The sequence below is a fragment of the Scomber scombrus genome, chromosome 21 (assembly GCF_963691925.1).
Source record: "Scomber scombrus chromosome 21, fScoSco1.1, whole genome shotgun sequence".
Classification (NCBI taxonomy): Eukaryota; Metazoa; Chordata; class Actinopteri; order Scombriformes; family Scombridae; genus Scomber; species Scomber scombrus.
The window spans coordinates 8320171-8340770 of record NC_084990.1 but is presented as its reverse complement, the minus strand read 5'-3'; the positions used below and the strand labels follow the sequence as shown (position 1 = coordinate 8340770).

Sequence of the window (20600 nt, the reverse complement as noted above, 5' to 3'; positions counted from 1 at the left end):
GTGACACATCAGTAATCACATCTTTCATGTAGCTACTCGTAAATGCTATATCAACAGACAAGCAATTTAGCATACAAAGCTAAAAAATATTGTTAAATTGTAACTTATATTTAATAGCAGTAAGACTGGAGATGCTAGATGACATTTCGGGAAAATGAATGTGTCTTTCTTGCCAAGAATCAGACAAGAAGCCTGATACCACTTTCATATCGGACCATTAAATAATAAGAATAACTTTATTTATTCAGCAGTTTCCAGGGTTACAAAGTGTTTAATGGTAAAACAAACAGAGTAAGCAGCAGAACTATTTAGTACTACTTCACTTTATGTTTTGAATTTTATACACCACAACACCAATGCAAATTCCTTGTATGTGCAAACCTACTTAGCAATAAACCTATGAAGTTAAAGTTAAGTTTACCTTAGCTTAGCATGAGGGCTGGAAACAGCTATTCTAGGTCTGTCCAAAGATGGAAAAACCACCCACCCACATTTTAAATAAATATTTTAATGAATATTCTCCCTTAAAAACTAGAACTTGTCAGTTTTACAGAGCATTTTTCCACAGATTAAACAGTGTGTTCCTCAACAAATATTGTATCTATCCTTAGAGCTAGGTTAGCTGTTTTCCCCTGCTTCCAGTCTTTTTTGCTAAGCTAAGCTAACCCTCTCCTGGCTGTAGCTTCAAATTAAAAGTAGGCTACAGATATGAGTGATATCAAGTGCTGTCGAATAATACTCCCATATTTCCCATTGTCAAAAAACTATTCCTGTAAAAATAAATAATGGCCCTGAACAGGTGATTGGTGAACTTAGAAGCTAGAGTTTCACTTAGCTTTGGTAGAGAGAGTATTAAAAAACCCTCAAAACCACCAAAATATAAAATGAGTCACATTAAACCATTGTAAGGGAACTGAATCATCATGACACAATTTCATAATTATGTGTTTCCCTCCACCTAAAAGTCAGCAGATACTACTCAGCTGATAAAGTCTGATGACCTGGTCTGCTCTGTTTTCAGAGAAGAGTTTATATCCAATATGATGAAATCCTTTTTTAAATGTATTACTTCATTTGACAGGAACAATGCAAAAAACATTTGAACAGGTTATAGTAACATGATACAGATGTGTTGAATACAGGACTTATAGCCATGTATAATTTGTGACCCTTACCCCCGTTAGACGTTTCTATTCAAAAATGGTCATAACACACTGTATCATCATTAGCAAAAGTACATTAGTTAAATTGAGCACATAATAACTAATGTTATTTTGGTAATGATGATAGCTTTGTTATGACCATTTTAAGTAGAAAAGCATAACCAGGGACAGGGGTCGCATATTAGCCTTGGCTACAAATCCTGTACTGTATGCAACACATCTGTATCATGTTCCTCTAACCTCTTATATTGTTTTTTTTCCCTCTATAACAGACTCTACATAAACTCCACACCTTATTTTGACCTATTAAACATTGACAACAGCAGGGTTGTCAAACATAAGGCCCGTGGGCCAGAACCAGCCCGCCAAGGGATCCAATCTGGCCCACTGGATAAATTGCTGAAAAGTAATTTCAATTTTTCTGCTGATTCAGAGGTTTTTTTCCCCACCCTCACCAGAATTTTAAAAAATAATACAAAAGAATAGATACATATTGTGGTCATATTTAAACCACTCATATATTGAATAATCAGTAAAAGACTTGATTGCACTCATTTTTCTGTAAGACAACTGAAGCTCTTTATCTGTTTTGTAAATAATGATTCATATTTTCTTTTCTTTTTTATACAATGGCCAGACCTGTTATCTGGCCCACTTTAGATCGGCTGTATGTGGCCCTTGAGCTAAAATGAGTTTGACACCCCTGAACTAGGCTACAGGTTACCTCATCTCAGGAGCTCTCACTATAGCGCCCTCTAGTTTGCACCATTGTCACTCCTGTGTTTACTTATCGCTTTAAACCTTGTTGACAAGTCAATTGGCATGTTGTAGAGACATCAGATTGACGTGTTATTAACCGTGGAGCAGTGTGGGAGCCCCCTCTGATAGTCTCATTGGTATTTGATCCACGGCCCGCCCCCGCCCTCCTCCTCCTCCGCGCAGCGCCACTCCGCACACCCGGCGCACCAGCGGGACAGTCCGGCTGTACCACCGGCTCTCTCCTACCCGACAAACTGAAAATACATATTTCTGTTGGAAAGATAATTAAACCGGAGTCAACCGCTGTCTCTTTCTTCGTGCGGCAGCTTCCTGAGGTGAGTCTTTGTGTTAAATATGTTCCTGTAATATTCACTATAAAGACTACAGAGCCCATTATACTCAGTGGTAAATTAATGGGGATTTAATCGCGATGTCTATAATATTCATAGAGTTGCTTGTAACACTCACACTAACTTTTAAAACTAGACTAAAACTAACTCGTCTATTCATGTAGTTTTAACACTTTGGGTATTTTATAGCTTATATCCTGCAACATATGTATAATATTCATATCATAACCTTTGTTAAAAATGAACATAAATGGCCCTAGTGTTCTTATAATGTGTATTGTATCCTTAACGATCACTTCTTTTGCTAATGTTCAATGAGAATAACTTTAAAAATGCCTGATGTTATCAGTGTTGCATTACTGTACGATTAATCATTAGCAATGATTTTCCCCTCAAATGAAATGTTTAATCATTAAGTTAGAAAAAGTCTCCTGCTGACCAGAGAAAGGAAGTAAACACGTTTAGATAAGGCAAACATGTTATCTATCATACATTGTGTTGGTAGTCCTACTGTGTAAGTTGTCTTGAGTGTTGTGAGTGAGTCTTTTCTCAGATCTTTGACATGAAACTCAATCCGCTCCGCGACATATTTATACTCAGCAGCAGCAGCAGTGGCAGCAACAGCAGTATATCATTACTATTTTCCCACTGCAACCGTGGTCAGAAAAAAACTCTGGCAATGCTTTGATTTTTACCACCCCGCCTTGTAATTATAGCAGTAACATGACATAACTTATCAATGTTCATACCCGTCACCGATTCAGTGGAGGTCGACATGCTGAAGTTGAAGTCGGTGGCCCTGAAGTGTTTTAATTATGGAGACAAACAGGCAGCACTGTGTTGGACTCATTACACGTTGGGGGCAGTGGCCTTATGACCCCTGAAACCTGCCAACATGCCACAAGGGAGGGCCACCATGTGAAATACCACACACACACACACACACACACACACACACACACACACACACACACACACAAACAGAAACACACGCACTTGTTGACCCGCTGAAGCCTGCCAATAAACAAACACGCACAGTGGTGATCGATACAAATCTAGCCTGCTTTGGTGATTATAACAAAATCCAATAAACAGCATGCAGTAATGAGCGTAGTCCTCCTTACTGTGAAGCTACACACTCTGTGACTTTTTCATGTTACACTGGCTCTGTAGTTTCCCCAGTCCGTCTCCCAAGAGTAGGCATATATCCTCTTTGAGTGCCTTGCTTTGATATTACTGAGTCCCACTCCTGTATCCACTCAAGTCAACCAGCAGCAGATGATTAACATATGCATGTAATATGTTTCCTGTACGTCCACTCGTATGATTTACACTAATGACATGGTAAGAAGCGCTTGATTTGGTAAACGAGTGCAGACGTTCCCTGTGGTTTTTTCTCTTTATTCCTTGACTTGAATTTAAAAAAAAAAAAAAATGTTTAACCTGAGCTCTACATTCCTGTTAGGGGGACCCTCTGTGACCTATGGGTGTCATTGACGCAACCAACCAGGACAGGGTCAATGGCAGAGGTGTGAGCTCTGAATCCTAGTGCTGTATTTGTTTTCACACCACAGGGTTCCCTTGCCTTTTTTGTTTTGGGGGGGGGGGGGGGGGGGCACACATGGTGACGTTGGGAAATCTGCTCCATCATGGTCTGTCGTCACCAAATGGTCACAACTTACAAGATCCAACACCTCATTAAAGTGATCAACAACTATGGCATGCACCCACCCGATTGGTTGGAACCACCCGTTGACAAATTTGTCAGACTTTGTAGGTTAAAATAATCCAATCCATTGTGATATTCAGTTTGAAAAGCAGGGGTAAGCTCATGTCTATTGATTGGCTGCTGTCCAAAATTTGACTGCGTGTGAACTTCTCAGAAGACGATCGATGTGGACAGTTGCAAAGTTTTGCCAGCTCTGGCTAGCCTCCATCCTCCTGCTGCTCTCCCTGAAACAGTTTTGATATTTTATACTGTTTGGGTGTACTTGATGAGAACATAGACACCGAAATCCTACAAGTGCACCGTTGCTGTTGAGTGAAAGGAGCAAGCAGCATTATGCAAAAGTACCAGGAGACACATGAAAACTGCCTATTCGCTTTCTGCCGGGGGGAGTTAGATGAGAAAATATGTTAAATATGAAGTTATGGCCTGATGTCTGTTAGCTTAGCTTAGCATAAAGACATGAAACAAGAGGAAACATCTTGCCTGGTGATGAAATCAGCACCTATAAAGCTCACTAATTAAAATATAATCTTGTTTGTTTAGTCTGTACAAAAACAAGTATGTGGAAACATTTTACATGTGTCATGTGTGGGAGGGGGATACTTCCAGCCAAGAAATAGCATCATATCTAACTCATCAGACTGTCTGTGATAAAGTGAAGAAATGTTTTTCTAAAAGTGTCATGCTTTTGCTGACGATAGTGAGTTTTATTGGCAAATAGCAATATAGCTGACCATGTAAGTGTAAAACGTATTTTAACAACCTTTAATGTGGAAATATAAAATAAGTAGAGAGGGAATGTGTGTGTGTAAGAGAGAAAGAAATGAGTTTATTTATGAGCATAGATTAGATATAAACACAAAGAGAGAGGCAACAAAGAGTGCAAATTGGGACTGCCAGCTCCAGCAGATGCAGGAAGCGGAGAGCCTCGGAGAGTATGGATATTTGTTGAAGCATGAAAATGTTTTCTTGGCTGAAGAGGAAGTGTAGCCGTGTTTTGCTTGGATTCAGACTGAGCAAGGATGGTGAAAATAGGAACGTAATTGAAAGTCAAAGGGTGAGTCTAAAAAATGCTGCCTTATCTTGTATGTTTGTTCACCTGGTTAGTGGGGTTAGTGACTGAAGGACATGAGAAGAGAGAGCGGGAGAGAGAGAGAGAAAGAGAGGGGAGGAAAAGACCCGTGTTCAACACAAAGTCCAACACTGATTTTACTCAAGTGGACCTATAGGAGAGTAAACACTTTTGAGATATTGTCAACACAAATAAGAATTGTGTTTGCGTGTGTGGGGCCCCAACAGCTGCCTTCAGCTTTCCTGAGTCTGTCAAGACACTCAAAAGGACGCATAAACAGAGATGAAGAGGGGGGGGGGAAAGAGAGAAAATAAAGAAAGAAAACCAGGATTGCAGAAAGAGGAATGGCGAAAAGAGACGAGCAAAGGAAAGAATGAGAAAAAAAAGAATGAGTGAAGGAAAAAAGAGGGGAAGAGAAGAGAGAAGACGAACAGAAGAAAAGTAATGATAGGAGGCAAAAAATGGAAAAGGAGCGATAGAAGCAAGAGAAGCAGAAAGAGTAAAAAATGAGGAGAGAGGAGGCGAAAGAACGAAATAGAAGAAATGGAGATTCAGACCCAAACGTGGTTTCAATCAGCGCTGAGGTTGAGAAGGATGTTTGATGGTCGTAATCGAGAGAAAGACTCCACCGACCGATGCTCAGCTCAGGAATGTGTTCGCGCGCGCACACACACATACGCACACACACACGGCTCCTATTAGACTGTGGTTACTCTGGTTTATATCCAGCAAAGCCACCTCAAGCTAGTACTGTACACAGTGACATGGAAATATTTTATTGAGCCTGTCTGTGATGTATGAATGCTCTGAAATCCCCTGAATGGTGACTTGCCCAAAGAAAGCAAGGCAAAGCTGCAGCTAATAGCTGAACTAAGCCAAAAGTTTCTGTAAAAAATGCCGTACAGTGGCTTATAAAAGCATCTATCTCTCCAATCAAGAGGAATTGGACTGTTTTAGAGTCATAATCTGGCTCTGGGAGTTTGTACTGCTTTGAGCTGAATGCTAACATTGTGCTAAACACAGAGCATCGTACACTTGAGGCTGATGGGAATGTCATTAATTTTGAAGCTAATTAAGTCATAAACCAAAGTGACAGACTATTTAAATTTTGACCTTGTGATGGCACTTAGTGGGACTTTTTGGGATCAGCAGTTATTACAATTTACCCTGAGGGTGACATGAATGTCTCTGTCAAATTTCATGTCAATCCATCCAATGTGAGCCTCATGATGGCCCTATGAAAATTCCTGGGATCACCAAATATCATTAAGATACATCATCTGGGAACCACAACTGTCTGTACAAAATATTTTACCAATCTATCGAGTAGCTGTATTGATATGTCATTAGATGTGTTGAAATATTTCAGTTTGGACCAAAGTAGTGGACCAAACGACCAACATAAAAAAAACCCAAAAGTCATGAATTATAAGGTAAAGAAACAATGAATACGATAGATTGTTGTTGACCAATCTATGACTGCGTGTTCCTAATCTGCATTTTCCGGATTTGATCCAACCACCAGGACCTCTCAGGGTCTTTTATGTCCCAGCCTCCACAACCTTTCCTCAGCCTGTTTTTTTCTCTTCTCCTCTCTCATGTCCTTCCATCGTTCATCCCTCCTACCCTCACATTTTATTCCTCTCGCTTCCTCTCCTCATCTGACCTTTTCTCCTCTCTTCTGTCATTTCTCTACATCCATTTCATTCATCCTTACTTCTTCCCCAATTTGCCATCATCCCCCTTCACTCCTTTTTGTGAAAATGAAACTTAGCTCTTTTCATCACTTCTCAGTCTGCAGCCTCGCTTCAGTTTAAATTGACTCTCTCCCTCCACAAAGTCATTTTCTGTTTTACTCCCTCTCTTTCTGGCAGGAATCAGTTTGACTGAACCACTGGACCAGACTCAGCCAAGCCTTGTCCAGAGAGAAGCACCCATCTGGGGGTAACGGAGAGGATGAAGGATTAGGGGATAATCCAAGGTATGTCCACATCCCCCCTGTTGAGAGGTCCCCCTATTCTTTTCCAATGTCCAAAGCACGGACAGGCAGGCTGCTACTGGGATTATAGCATTACACTTATTACCTTTTAAAGAGTCTGTTTTTTCATCCTCACTGTGCTTTTTCAGACCATTTATCTGACGCCTGAGGGTGCTGGCTTCTGTATTTGTGTGACTCTGAAAACACACGGGCAAGTGCAAAATAAGAACCACAGAGGAGGGAAAGAGAGTTCAGTTGGATAGGAGTCCATGTGCAGATAAAGTGAGCTTTGCCCAGAGGGTCCAAACACATAAGAGAAGTCGACCCCCTCAGAGCTGTGGTCAAAGGTCTTTAACAGGATTACAGGCAGAGACAAAACACCAGAGCTTTCCGTAAGCACAGTCAGAGTAATTAATGGCCCCATGTGTATTCCTGTAATCCAGTAGGTTATCAATTAGACTGGGGTTTTTCTTGTGTAACCTTGATACAGCAGGACAAAGTTTTGCCCATATTGGGAAGAGCATAACAGCCTTTGTGTCTGCGGACTGCGGTCACCGGGGAATTGTTTTGAAACGGAGAGGTGGCCCGTCACTTCATGGGAACATGCACAAGGCCCCTGCAGACTCACGGCATCTCAGATTCAGCATCACACCTTGGTATACTGGTCTCCGGCGTCCCTTTGTGAGCCTCGATATGGCTCTGCTCAGCGCTGGTATGTGGCGCGTTTCCTCTCCGTTCCCAGATGCCCCTCTTAAAACGCCAGCCAGGGGAAGTGGAGCGGAGGGCCTGAGACTGCGGTCAGCAGCAAATTAGAAGGGCTGCCTTGGACCTGACGCAATCCCCATCTCATGAACCATAGCAGGTCATTAATGAAGCCAGACGGGGCTGTGCATGCGTGGGAGGCCCGCCGACATTTAGCTGCTGCAATGGAAAGCTTTTAAAGAGAACCAGAGGTCCTTGTCAGGGCTGCCTTATGCTATCAAAATATTTTAGAATTGGATATCCATTACTCTGCTGGCAAAGAACAACACGTGAGAAAAAGCCAATTTTTTGTCTGGCTTCACTGCAGACTTGCAGACTTACAGAAGTATAGAGCTCAGAAACTGACAGAAGGCAGTAAAGTAAAAATGTAACAGAATACATCAACTCATAATACTGTTAGTTAAATAAACAGGTGTAATCAGATGTCAAAAGAAATATAAAGTTTTATACTTTTCCTTTAACGTCTAATCAGTTTGTTAAAAAGCGCTAACGATGCAGCTATCGTACGATAATGTTATAGAGACAGGAGTATGCTAACGGAGAGTTGCTAATTAATGTTAGCTTGGTTTGTTTGCGTTATTTTGGCAGCTAAAATAATTTTGCTACTGTCACAATAATGTAAACAGTAACGATAAAGCAGTATGCAGTGTATGGCTGCTTTACATTATTTAGTGTAGCGTAACGTTAGCTGTACCTGCGTTTTCGTTAGCCACTTCATCCTCTCATTTGAAATATGTAGTAGAAAAAAGGAAAAAAATAGATAAATGATTAAACTTGCCCTGAAAAAAAGTATTTGAAACTTAAAATGTGGTAGTACAGATAATTAGAAGAGTAAAATATATTAAATATTGATTTATTTCATCACATGTAAAGCTTTCTGTTTCTATTTCTTAACTGTTAATACTATTCATTCATATATTCTGTTACATTTTTGGCTTGTCTGATAACCTTTTATTGGTTGGCTGCACACACAGGCAGCATGGCAGCACCGCAGCAAACTTCTTATCAGGAAATTTTCATTATCTCTTCCTGTTCCGCTGAGCATACTTTGCCTGTTTATAAACAAATCTGAGCCTGTTGAAAGAGGGCTGCTGCTCTGCTTTAAAAGTGTGATAAGTCTTCTCGGTGAAATGTAAAATGAACTTTGTGTAACCTTCACGCCAGTCAACGCGGGACAAAATGGTAGCAGGAATTCCCTGAAAATCCACCCATTTTAATGGACAAGAAGCAGACTTTGGTTTTTGTTGCACACAGGAGTGACTGTGGTCTAAATTTAGATGGTTCCATACCGGCGGACCTTTGGAACGCGGGATCCTAAAAACCTGCGGAAAGACAGATCTGCTCAAAATGCAGCGAGTTTACTTTACAACTAAATACAGTATACAGAGTAGGGCAGCGTCACGGTCTCTCACTTGAATCCCAGCTTCTCAACTACCACTGAATAAACTGCAAATGTCATCCATTTCTCTTACAATCCCTCAAAATCTAATACATCCTTGTCTACATTTTAAAGATAGATGTTTTCTCCCTGTTTTCACTCTCGATAGATGGTTCCATGGTGCGACCGCAGAACTGTTTGCAGCTGGACTCGGACCTATTTCTGAGCTCATGTCGACAAAGCCAAAGCCCAAAGCAAGTGGGGGAAACCAGGCGACCTGACCACACTCCAACTGGCTCGGCTGCTTCCAGGAACACAACTGCATAGTGTTCTCCTCAATTTATGTCCGTTTAATTCAGCCAGCTATGCATAACAACAAGCTACAAAGAGTTGGACAAATTTTGGCTTGCACATGATAAACAGAGATAATATTCCAGTGAACTATTTGGCGCTTCAAGGCCTGGAGTTCAACTTTTCAGCCGTAGAAAAATTACACGGTTTCAAGATCTTGGAATAACCTTTGAGAGTTTGATTTTGGCATAAGTCTAAGAGGAGAAAAATTGAAGTTTGTAGTTCAGTTTTGCCATTCAGTGGGATTAAAGGCAATTTCAGTCGTTGTTTGAACTCTATTTTAAAGAAATACAAAGCCATTCACATTCTATGACCATGAATCTTCAGGAAAAGCTCTCAGGCCTAAAAGGTCTGGTCTCTCATAGCAAGCGGCGCTTTAAAGGCGACCTCACGGTGGAGATGATCAGCCCCCCTCTTGGTGACTTCCGCCACACCATGCACGTCGGCCGGGGCGGCGATGTGTTCGGGGACACCTCCTTCCTCAGCAACCATGGCGGGCAAGCCAACGGGAACAACGCCGAAACGGATTCTATCTCCAGCCCCGACAACAAGATCGGCGCGTTCTTCTCCAGGACGATCCGTCAGATCAGGAGGGGCTCAGACAACCGACCCAGAGAAACACCTACCAAGGAACTGTCGCCTCCGCCCCCCGCCGTTTCTCCAATAATCAAGAACGCCATCTCCCTTCCCAGGCTGGATGTGGATATGTCCAATGGGAGTCCAACCACCAAAGTGCTCTTCCCCAGTTCTCAAAGCACACCAGAGGAGAAGAAAAGCTCTTATGGTGAGCATTTATTTGCATTTTAAAGCTGATATAATCAATATTCTTTTTATATATTGTTAATTTTGTTATGTGTCAAGAGAGAAAGAGCTAAAGGAGAATGAATATTGGACTTAAATGTGCCAGGTGTGTATGTTTGTGGTGTTCACAGCTCGTTTCCTCTGCCCTCAAATAGCCAAAAAAATTAATTTAATGCAGGTTAACAAACTCATCCAAATTGTATATTTCTACTACAAATACTGCCTGAATTTGTGTAGGTGGAAAGCAGCATAGTAGGAGAAAAACTGAGGTTTTCTCTTGTTGTTACACAAAGTTACTGTTCCCATGGCTCTTTAAACCTGAGGTTCAAATCAGGTTTTTAGATCAGTTAGAAAGTCAAATATATCATGAGTGGAAATTTTTTGTCATGATGTCATGTCATGTATTTTTGCCCAGTTATTCAAGGAGCAAAGTACTCCACCAAATCCCAAAATTGTCCCTAAGATTAAGGTTAGATCTCCTCCTTCAAATTGAACGTTAGTGTTGCAAAACAAAAACATGGGGAAAGGTCAAACGAGTTAACTCATGTTAACGGGAATCTGCAGAGAAGTGGCAACCATCTGCGGAGCTGCAGTGAAACTCGTCCGTCAGTTTTACCCGCTAATGTAGACAGATTTACCCCAGATGTCCTTATGAATCACCTTGGCTCATAATCAGCAGCTCTCGCACTGATAACACAGAGATCCAGACAGAGCTGGCAGCAAGCTGTCTGAGAGGCTGTTTGAATGACCCACATTAACACCACGCTCATAGCTCACGCACTCTGACATCCCCTGTGTGTGTGAGAGAGAGAGAGAAGAAGAAGAAGAAAGGGAGAAGAAAATATGTTTATTTATGAGCATCAATTAGACATAAACAAAAAGAAAAAGGCAACAAAGAGTGCAAACAGGCACTGCCAGCTGTGTCTGAATGGTTTGATGTAAATGCAACACAGATGAAAAGTTAATTTCTAATACTTTATTATTTTTCAATTTAACACTAACATCTTTATCTTATACCTCAGCATGTGACAGAGAACTTGCCTACTAGCAAGACTAGCTCAGTCTCTGTGCACATTAAAGAAAGGAGATATAACATGTTAATTAGTGAACTTTGTAGATGATGACAGATGTTTTATTGACAGGGCCACTCTAGCTGTTTTCGCTTGCTTCCAGTCTTAAACAATGTGAACTAAGCTAACTGCCTGCCACTTAAGATAACACGCATTTCCATCTATGTGAGTCTTTTGGTGACCTCGCTGGTGTGGTCATTAAAAAGTGATTGATTGAAGAGTGTGTATGTCCTGATAAAGACATTTTCCTCACAAATCATCAACAAAAAATAATATACACAGCTCGCTTTTAGACCGATAAGCTCCCACCAATCACTCCAGGAGTTGATTACTGATCCATAGATTACTTCTTTCTCACTCTTTACTTGAACTGAATCTGTGAAATAAGATGCTGTTTCCTTGGGTTGGAATGAAACCCCCTCTGGACTCCCGGCCATTTGCGGCATTGGCATTCAGAAGTGATGCTGTAATCTACCAGTTTAGATCCTGAAAGCAGTGGAGTGAGAGTGTGTGACTTGTTAAGTGATCTGGCAGCGTCGGGCAGATGATTCACTGTTCAGAGAGCAGAACAACTCAGCACTTTGGGGACAGGAGTTTGTTTGGTTTGTTGAAACAGGATGTACTCCAATGGGTTTATACCGCCCCCTGTCTGAATTGTATGTTAACTGAAGGTAGTCCTGCCAGGAGTGTGACTACCTAAGAATTGGAATGATATTTAGTTGTTGAGATAAGACGCAAGTTATTGCACATGGACAGTCTTAATGGAAAGCTGGTAATAGAAACAAAATAGCTATAATACCCTGTGATTTTATGTTACAACCCATAAAAATCAACATGATATGCCATGCAAATTGTATGAAAAGAGGTAACATCTTATTAGTATTATAAACAATTAAAGTAGTATATACCTAATTTTGATCGCTGAAAACTAATGTATGCAATTCAAATACAGTCTTATTGGTGTTTATCTCTCTTCATATACAAGGAATAGTTCATCATTGCTGAGGGTTCACTCTCATGTCTGCACAATACATCTGAAGCTACAACCAGCAGCTGATTAGCTTAGCTTAGCACAAAGACTGGAAACAGAGGGAAACTGCTAGCCTGACTTTGTCCAGAAATAACAACATATGCCATCTAAAGCTCACTAATTAACAAAAAAGTCAATAAATGGTTTTACAGGGGATTTAAGGGCTGGGCTATTTCGAGGTAGGCCGCAGTGACTTCATGTGGAGTTTCTGCTGGTTGCCTGGCAACTCTAGGAAGTCAATGCACCCTGCCATAAAAAGTAAAACCACAGCTTCTCATTTTTAAGCTTACACTTTTAGAGGGGGTTGGTAGGTAGATTTTATAATCTTCAGACAGAGTCAAGAAAGCCCTCTGCCACTGCTTCCAGACTTCATGCTAAGCTACGTGTCTCCTGGCTCTCGCTTCATACTCAACAAATAGAAATGAGAATGGGAGAGTTCCTTTAAAATTCGAATGATGCAGTTGAAAAAGTAGACTACAAAATACCTTTGATTGATTTTCATGTGTTTGTATCTGTGTGCATTCCTTAGGTCTAGAGTCTGGCTTCGTCACTCTGCCTCGCCTCTCTCGCTCCGAGCGTCAGCAGCCCTCCATCTCCCTCCCCATCTCCTGCCCCCCTGGCATCCACCGTGGCTCTCTGACCGACCCTACCGACGCCATGTTGTCCACCTGCTCTGCTTCAATTGTGACCTCTGAGCCCATAAAAACCAGAGCCACCACAGCCTTCTCTGACTCACTTCCCTCCCTCACCTCCCTGGACACCTTCACCTTTGACCTCGGCCCCTCCCTCATGAGCGAGGTTTTCGGGCTAATCGATGGCCACCCGGAGGAGCACAGCCACGCCTGGGAGGGAGAAGAAGCGGGGTCAGCGTGCGGGTTGACCAATGACGGATCGGAGATGGACTCTGCCACTATCTCATACGTGGATTCCCTGCTGAAGGAGGACTGCGGGGGAAGGAAGAGCCCGCATGGGGCCGAATGGGATGATGAGGCGGGTAGCGGGATGGAGGTGAACGGAGTTGGGCTTTCTGTTAAAGTACCTGATGTAGTGATGGGTTCTCCTGAGCGGGTGATGTTAGGGATGGGGATGGAGAGCGAGCGGTTCCAGAGCGCCACAGATGTGCTCGCACGCCATTATGGGGTCAGCAGCCCCTTAAAGGGACAGAGCAGGATGGAGGCTGCTGATTCAGATAGGATGATCATAAGCCAACCGCAGAAGAAAATGTCCTACAGTTACATGGATGATGAGGATGAAATCAAAGTCTGAACTGAGGGAAATCGAATTTTGACACTTAACTAAAAAATATTTTTCTGATGTATGATTCCTCTTTAATTCCAATCAATCATCTAAAATCTTAGTGTGGACAATGAGGCCGGCTCGGTGGATGGTTTTTTTTTTATGCAATGACGCTGCAAGGAAGTACAATTCCAATGCATACCTGTTTCTGAATGTATCTAAAAGAAATGAAAGACTCTTTGAAGCTCAGCAGAAAAAAAGCAAACCGCTTTTTTTTTTTTTTAAACAAAAAGGTTATGACTTGTGAGGATGTGGTCAGATTGCATGACTCTCAAAGGAAAATACCAACATTACTCAATGTAGAAGTTGTAAAGCATGTCATTCACTTTAAACATTACACACTTCCTCACGTTTGAGAGGAAAAGATTCACAGTGTGAGTCCAGGTCACTTAAGAGAAAACGAAGAGGATGTGGGAATTTAAAAAAAAAAAAAGATTTAATCTAACTCCAACGCTTTGGGCATCACTACAATCTCTTGTCAAACTTTTCGCTCAGGAATACACTACCAAGAAAGAAAAAGGGAAGATTACTAACGAGAGATCTGGAATCTCAGGATTTGTGAAACGACCGCTTCGTAGGACAAGCCAGGAAAATACAAACATCTCAGTTATTGAACTTTCACGGACTGAGGGAATACGACAAGTCATACTGGTATTAGCTAGTTGCAACTAAAGGCTGAACCATATAAATGTTTATTTTATGCTGCAGACCTTCTATATAAATACTCTGTGCACCTTTTATGATTATGAAGTCCGACTCCTGTATGGCTTTTTATAGAAGAATCCTCATTTATATGTCCTTTTATACAAATGTACATAAAGATATCAACTGACCTCCTATAAATATGCACCTTCAGTACATAGTGCAGTTCACATTCATATGCTGCAGTCAATACCAATGATATACTATGATGTTATAAATTGACAATAAATATGTTTTTAATTAGGTTGAATACGCATTTATTTATCTACAACTTCATGTTTACCGTTTTAAGTCAGTTAAAAGTGATTTTCCCACCATAAATCCTGAAAAAGTGAATTGTTTTTGGTCCCTTTGTTGTATCTGACATGAATTCAAGATTACCACAGCTCTGTGGAAGAGAGATTTTGGGGTGGAGTATCAATTAACAACTGAAAAGTTCCAAATCAAAACCCACAATTCAGCCTCAACATTCATTAAATAATGTTCTTATTCTTTATTAGTCGATATGGATACTATAAGTTCATAGACATATATATAGACATATGGGAATTCCACCCTGAAGACAGAAACTGGGGGTTTGTTTTGAATGTCTGGCTACTTTTTCAACCAGAAACACTTTCCTGCATGTAGTTTGGATTTTGGGAAATGTGGCACAGTTGTTATTGGAAGAATAAATAAATTAGGCTATACTGATTACAGGACAGTGGGGAGACAAAAAAAAAAACAACAACCGCAAATGAAGGTGCAACACTTTACCTCAAAATACATACTGGTCGGTATATCACAACACATACTAGCAATGGTACAACATGCAAATGTAATGTCACACAAATCACACAAATATTTCAGCCGTATTTAACTAAACAGCCATTACACCTTTCATCTTTGAAGATGTACAACAACAAGAAAAATTCACACATACATCATTTTTCTCACTGTGCTATAGAAGGAACCTGTTTTTCCTGTGATGGAGGAGGAAGTGGTGGAGGACAGTTTGGGGCTTTGAGTCCAGGCTTTTTGGGCGGAGGCTTCTTGGGGCAGGCTCGAGGCGCTGGCGTTGGCTGAGTCTTAGTATCCGCTGCTGCAGCTGCGGTAGGTGGCGGTGCTGGCGGGGCCTGGAGCTTAGGAGCCAACTGGGGTTTTGGTTTGGTGAATTGAACTGTCGGCTGATCGTTATCTTTGGTGACGTTGTAAGATCTCTTTGCTTTAAAAAGAGAAATGAAAGACAAGTCGCACTATTAAAAAGACAGCTACGCAAAATATACTGCAACAAAGTCATTTACAATGCATGTAGTCATATAATACCAAGGTATACATTTAATTAACCAAAAAGAAAATGTTCAACTCATACTCAATTCAAATGGAGATCATTCAATTTGATCAATCAATTCATCAGATACAGTGACAGTTGGTACAAGTCTACCCACAGTCCAATGTGGTTGAGATATTTGATATCCACAGTGATTATCAGAACTTATTTCGTTTACTGCCTCTAACCAGGAAGTTGCATAATAGAATGAAATGTGCCAATCTAAATTTGGATGTGACGCTTCCAGTTTTAGACCCTTATCAGTGTTTGGTTTGATGTTGGTCAAACTGGTGGTTATCAAGCAATATTCTGTTTTGTTAGAAACATAATCTGAAAGTAGAAGAAGTACTATCAAATTTAGAGAAACATTTTTTACTTTGCTGTGTGCTTTGTACTAGATTTTAAAACTACATGAGCGGGCTGTGATGGTCAAACAAGCGAGAAACTACCCACTTAATAAGCAAACTTAAAGGAAGAATGGGTGGACAAACATCAGGATGAGAAGACTCACTATGAGGGAAAGTATTTCAGTCCCTGCCCGACAGCGAGGCAGTTATAACAATGTGAGAGATGACGCAGTGACCCCAAAGGTTGATATTTTGGTCAGTGGTGTGAGACTTCCTGTTTCCTGTGTACTTCCTGGTTGTTACAAGAAGAGCTCCATTTATTTTCTCACTGTAGGCTTGCACTAACAAGCCCTCACTTTAACATTGTGAGAGGAAAAGGGTAGAAGTAAAGAATCTGCACAGGATATTACACAATAGAAAGAGACGTATAAATAATGGAGCCGGCCTGTTGTCTCGGCACAAAAACAACAAAGGATGAAGGGGCTCCGGTTTATAGGAAAAATTTTGGGTGGCTTTAAGTGGTGCTTAACAAATCAACAAGCTACAAGTGGTTTTGTGCTTGTTGCTGTGGTTAAAATGTGTTGTTTTGTCATGAAACAGCCTTGTTCTCATGTCCTGAGGCCCAATCAGCCAAAATGTTCCAGATTTCAAATGAACTACTCATAACTGAACTTGTTTGGTTGCAACTTCAGACTTACGTTTGTACGGTACAGACATCTTCAACAAGGCTCTGGGTGAGTCTGGGGGCGCCTCCATTATTGGCTCCAGATCTGAACACTGCTTCTGGGTGGGTCCTGAGCTCGATGTTGACCCTACGGCTCTGGGAGGCGGGCTCGGGTTCAGGTTTGCCGTCAAGGCAAGAATGGGATCGAGGGTGGCCGAGCTGCCGGGTGTCGTGCTTTGTTGGATCGGAGACGGTGTCTCGGTTGCGGGGCTGGCCCATGTGGTGGTGCCGCCGCGACTCACAGAGCCGGATTTTACCAAGAAGAAGGCGCCACTGTCCTGAGAGGTTTCACTGTTTGGAGGGAAATGGAGGATTTTGTAAATAAACACAAGCTGAGAAATTTGAGATTCTAATGTTTTGCAAGGCTCCACTTTTTGAGTACAGTGTGGTAGCCGACCTGTTCGTCTTGGAGAGAGGGAGGTGATAGGAGGAGCAGGAGGAGGTAGTAGAGGAAGAGGACATGGATCTGCTCAGCTTATCCTTCTGTGACATCACACACTGGGCAACAGGGGCAGACAGGGTTGCGTCTGGGAGCTCAGGAAGCTCAGGGATCTCAAAGGATACAGCTGACCAAAACAAAACAATCAATTATGACATTGACGTCAGTTGGGTAGCATTCGATTTAAAGACAAGTTAAAGTTGATTAAACGTTCGCTCTTATTTTTGTAGTTTCATCATTCCCATTGGTTATATTGCACTCAGACAGACGATAAACAAACCCTCATGTAAGACAAACTGCAACCCAGCCTTTCTGTTGTAAACACACCGACTTCCTGGTTCAACTTTCACCTTGAGTCCTTGCAGTAAGTATTTGTGTTTCCTGAGCAATAAGGGATGTTTACTGGGTGTGCATACAGTTTTACATTGAGATAAAGTCCTATATTGGGTGCTGATGACACCATCGTCAAAATTGATATATTTAACCCTGTTAAATATGCAGTTATGTGGCACCTGCATAAATATACGATGTTGAGGCCCTCCCTTGAAATGGGCCCCTGAGTTACATCACATGCAATCACATTTATATACCTGTAGTATATTATTATCTTATTATCCAATAGAATTATCCTCCAAAGACTGAAAGCTTATGTCAAATAAAGAAGATTCTTTGTCTGTGATCGTATACCTTCAGGAAAGAGCTTGGAGCTGTACTGAATAAGAGGTTCAATGACCGTCACCACCTGGACTGAAGAAGCTGACGCCATGTCATACAGAGCAATTTCCCTAAAGAGGCAGAGAGACAAGTGAGAGGCATAAGAGCTCATTAATTCTGTTCTTCGTGGTTAGAGAAAGACAGCACATTTGTTACAAATCACTATTTTTTTTTTAGCTAATTTACCACGTTGTTACAATACGTAAAAAACCAATACTGCTAACAGCGGCCGACTAAAACGGCTCATTGAGGTTTAACCACTGAGACTATTTCTGTTGCCAACGCTGCTCGTCCTGCAATGTATGCACAAAAACCAGCTTTAAGTTTCGTGTGACTACCAGTTACACTTCATGAAATAATCGTCAGGCTAGGGGACGAGTGAATAAAGTGTGGTTATAGACGAAAATGCAAGCTGGCCAATACTTACCCTTCAGCTTTTGGCCAGAGCAGGTTGGGCCCCAGGACGATGGCAATGTTGCTGGGGGTCATCTTGTTTACAGCCTGCTGCTCCGACAACAGAGACAAGAACTGGACCAGGTACCTGACAGGGAGGAAGAGGAAAAATATAAGTAAACAGAGGAATACAGAGCTGAATGAAAAATGATTGATGGTGTTGGATGAAACTCAGAAAACCAAATATTTTAACTCCTTTCAAGATTCTTTGGTCGAACCTAGCAAAACTAAGATATAAAAATACAGCTGGGGCTGATGGGCGTGAAATGAGTTTTGGGAGGTAGAGCAGGGTGCAACCAGATGGCTCCTTTATTCTGCATATCGAAGTGTCCGTGGGCAAGATACTGAACCCCAAATTGCTATGCGTGTGAATGTGTATATAAATGACTGAGTGAGCATTAGAAACATTTGTAAAGGGCTATATCACTGCTGATGAGCAGGATGGCACCTTGCATGGCAGCCTCTTCCATCAATGTATGAATGTGTGAATGTTGGCATCTGCAAGCTCTATGAAAGGTTAGTAGACTAGAAAAGTGCTATATGAACACAGTCCATTTACCATTTCCTAATTTAAATAAATGGATTTAAAATAAAACGTAAAACTTCTTTGACCTGCTGGTGGCACTAGAAGACATGTCAGGTTATCACCACAGTCAGTACCATGAATGTCCATTAGCCAAAGTGGTGGACCAAGCTACAGACTAATGCCTCACCATAAACATAGATAGAAACTCATTCTTGTCAAGAGAAATATGAAACTGTCCTTCAACAGAAGTGACATGTAAATTTACGACAGAGGCAATAAAACACCAGTAACATACAATCCTGTTTAGTTGATGACTAATGAATGCAGATACTGCAAAAACATTGTGCACCGTAAGTTCACACTGAGGTTGTTGTAATTTTCAGGCGGCAGTTTCTTCAGCAGGACTTTGAACTGATCCATCTTCTCTGTCATGTCTTTTTCCCTGTGAAGAAAGATGTCACAGTCAAGAAAATGTCTTGAAACCACTGTGTATGAAATTGGGATGCACCGATCCAACTTTTTCAGTCCTAATATCGATACCGATACCTAGGCTTTGCATATCGGCCGGTACCCGATACCGATCCTATACCATTGTTGAATTTAATAAACTGTACACCTCACCATCGTGGAAAAGATTGAAAGCAGGAGGCAGGACTTAAATATTAATTCCTAACTTTGTAAAACAAAATATAACAAATGAACCGTAGATATAAATGTACTCTGGTAGATTTTTATTGCACTTAGAGTAACATAAAGAGTGTAATTGTCACCGTCCAGTTTTCACCTGGTTCACTGTCTCTGTGTGAGCAGCACACACTGAGGGCTAAGCTCCACCCGAGGTGAAACATATGGCTCTTTAACACAGATATTATCATCACAGCCATAAATCTCTCATTAAGCCTTTGCTTTTTCACTCTGAACAAAGCAAAGCAGCATAATGCCTCTGCTGTGTGCTTTTAAATAGCACGCTGGCGTTTCAGATTCAGAGACTGAGCTGCAGGACTGGGTGGAGGTGTGTGGGGAAGTTTTATAGTGCAGTTGAACGTAACCGCTGTTAAAACAATCAGAAAATAAAGTTGTATTGATCTGATTCTTATTGTCAGCTCTCCTCTTTATTCACTCTCTCGCTCGCTCGACCACAGCTAACACAACAACGTCCTGTAGCCGCTGTAGCAACTGAGAGCAGTTCCATGACAGCAAACTGCAGCAGAGGCTAACGTTAGCTGCTTCCTCTCCTCTCTCTCAGCAGAAGCAGAGCTGAGTTCATGCTGCACAAACAGAATTGAAGTGAACAGACTGGGCCCCGTTATTCGATACCTGATCTATATCGGATTGGTGCATCCCTATGTGAAATATGAAGGATGTAGATATTATACACACCCTGCTGCTTTAAACCAGTCACTGTAGAGGTCAAAGGTCATTAGAGGTTCAGGGAGCTCTCTCAGGTAACACTTCAAAGCTCCTGTCACACATTCAGAGAGAAATACCATCATTTACAGTTAGATTAAACAATCAAGTTGAGTAAAAAGGTGAAAAATTCATGAATACTGTCATGTGAATAAACAGAAGCAGAAGTGGAACTGGACAGCTAGAACGAGCAGCAAATGTCACGGTGGCTGAACAGACGAGAAGGAGCGCCTACGACAG

The 20600-nt window shown here is 41.5% G+C and overlaps 2 protein-coding genes across 2 annotated transcripts in view; one reads left to right on the top strand and one right to left on the bottom strand.

The window, feature by feature from the left end:
- Positions 1 to 2118: 2118 nt before the first annotated feature.
- cdc42ep1a (CDC42 effector protein (Rho GTPase binding) 1a) lies at positions 2119 to 14684 on the top strand. Its single transcript, XM_062442641.1, has 4 exons — positions 2119 to 2257; positions 6948 to 7054; positions 9361 to 10326; positions 12973 to 14684. Exons 3-4 carry the CDS (start codon positions 9852 to 9854, stop codon positions 13707 to 13709), a joined length of 1212 nt encoding a protein of 403 aa, XP_062298625.1. The 5' UTR covers positions 2119 to 2257; positions 6948 to 7054; positions 9361 to 9851; the 3' UTR covers positions 13710 to 14684.
- A 72-nt stretch (positions 14685 to 14756) lies between these two features.
- Positions 14757 to 20600, bottom strand: part of sh3bp1 (SH3-domain binding protein 1) — a 12737-nt gene continuing 6893 nt past the window's right edge. The window contains exons 11-17 of the mRNA XM_062442642.1: positions 20334 to 20430; positions 19319 to 19395; positions 18402 to 18519; positions 17948 to 18045; positions 17219 to 17387; positions 16796 to 17112; positions 14757 to 15645 (exon numbers count right to left, since the gene is read on the bottom strand). Of these exons, the coding sequence (XP_062298626.1) occupies positions 15374 to 15645; positions 16796 to 17112; positions 17219 to 17387; positions 17948 to 18045; positions 18402 to 18519; positions 19319 to 19395; positions 20334 to 20430 (1148 nt within the window). The 3' untranslated portion in view covers positions 14757 to 15373. The remainder of the gene's footprint in view (positions 15646 to 16795; positions 17113 to 17218; positions 17388 to 17947; positions 18046 to 18401; positions 18520 to 19318; positions 19396 to 20333; positions 20431 to 20600) is intronic.

Bases quoted from the DNA above. Each gene is read 5' to 3' on its own strand.
- cdc42ep1a (XM_062442641.1), top strand. From the start codon at position 9,852: ATGACCATGAATCTTCAGGAAAAGCTCTCAGGCCTAAAAGGTCTGGTC. The intron at 10,327-12,972 runs GTGAGCATTTAT...TGCATTCCTTAG, and splicing joins GGAGAAGAAAAGCTCTTATG to GTCTAGAGTCTGGCTTCGTC.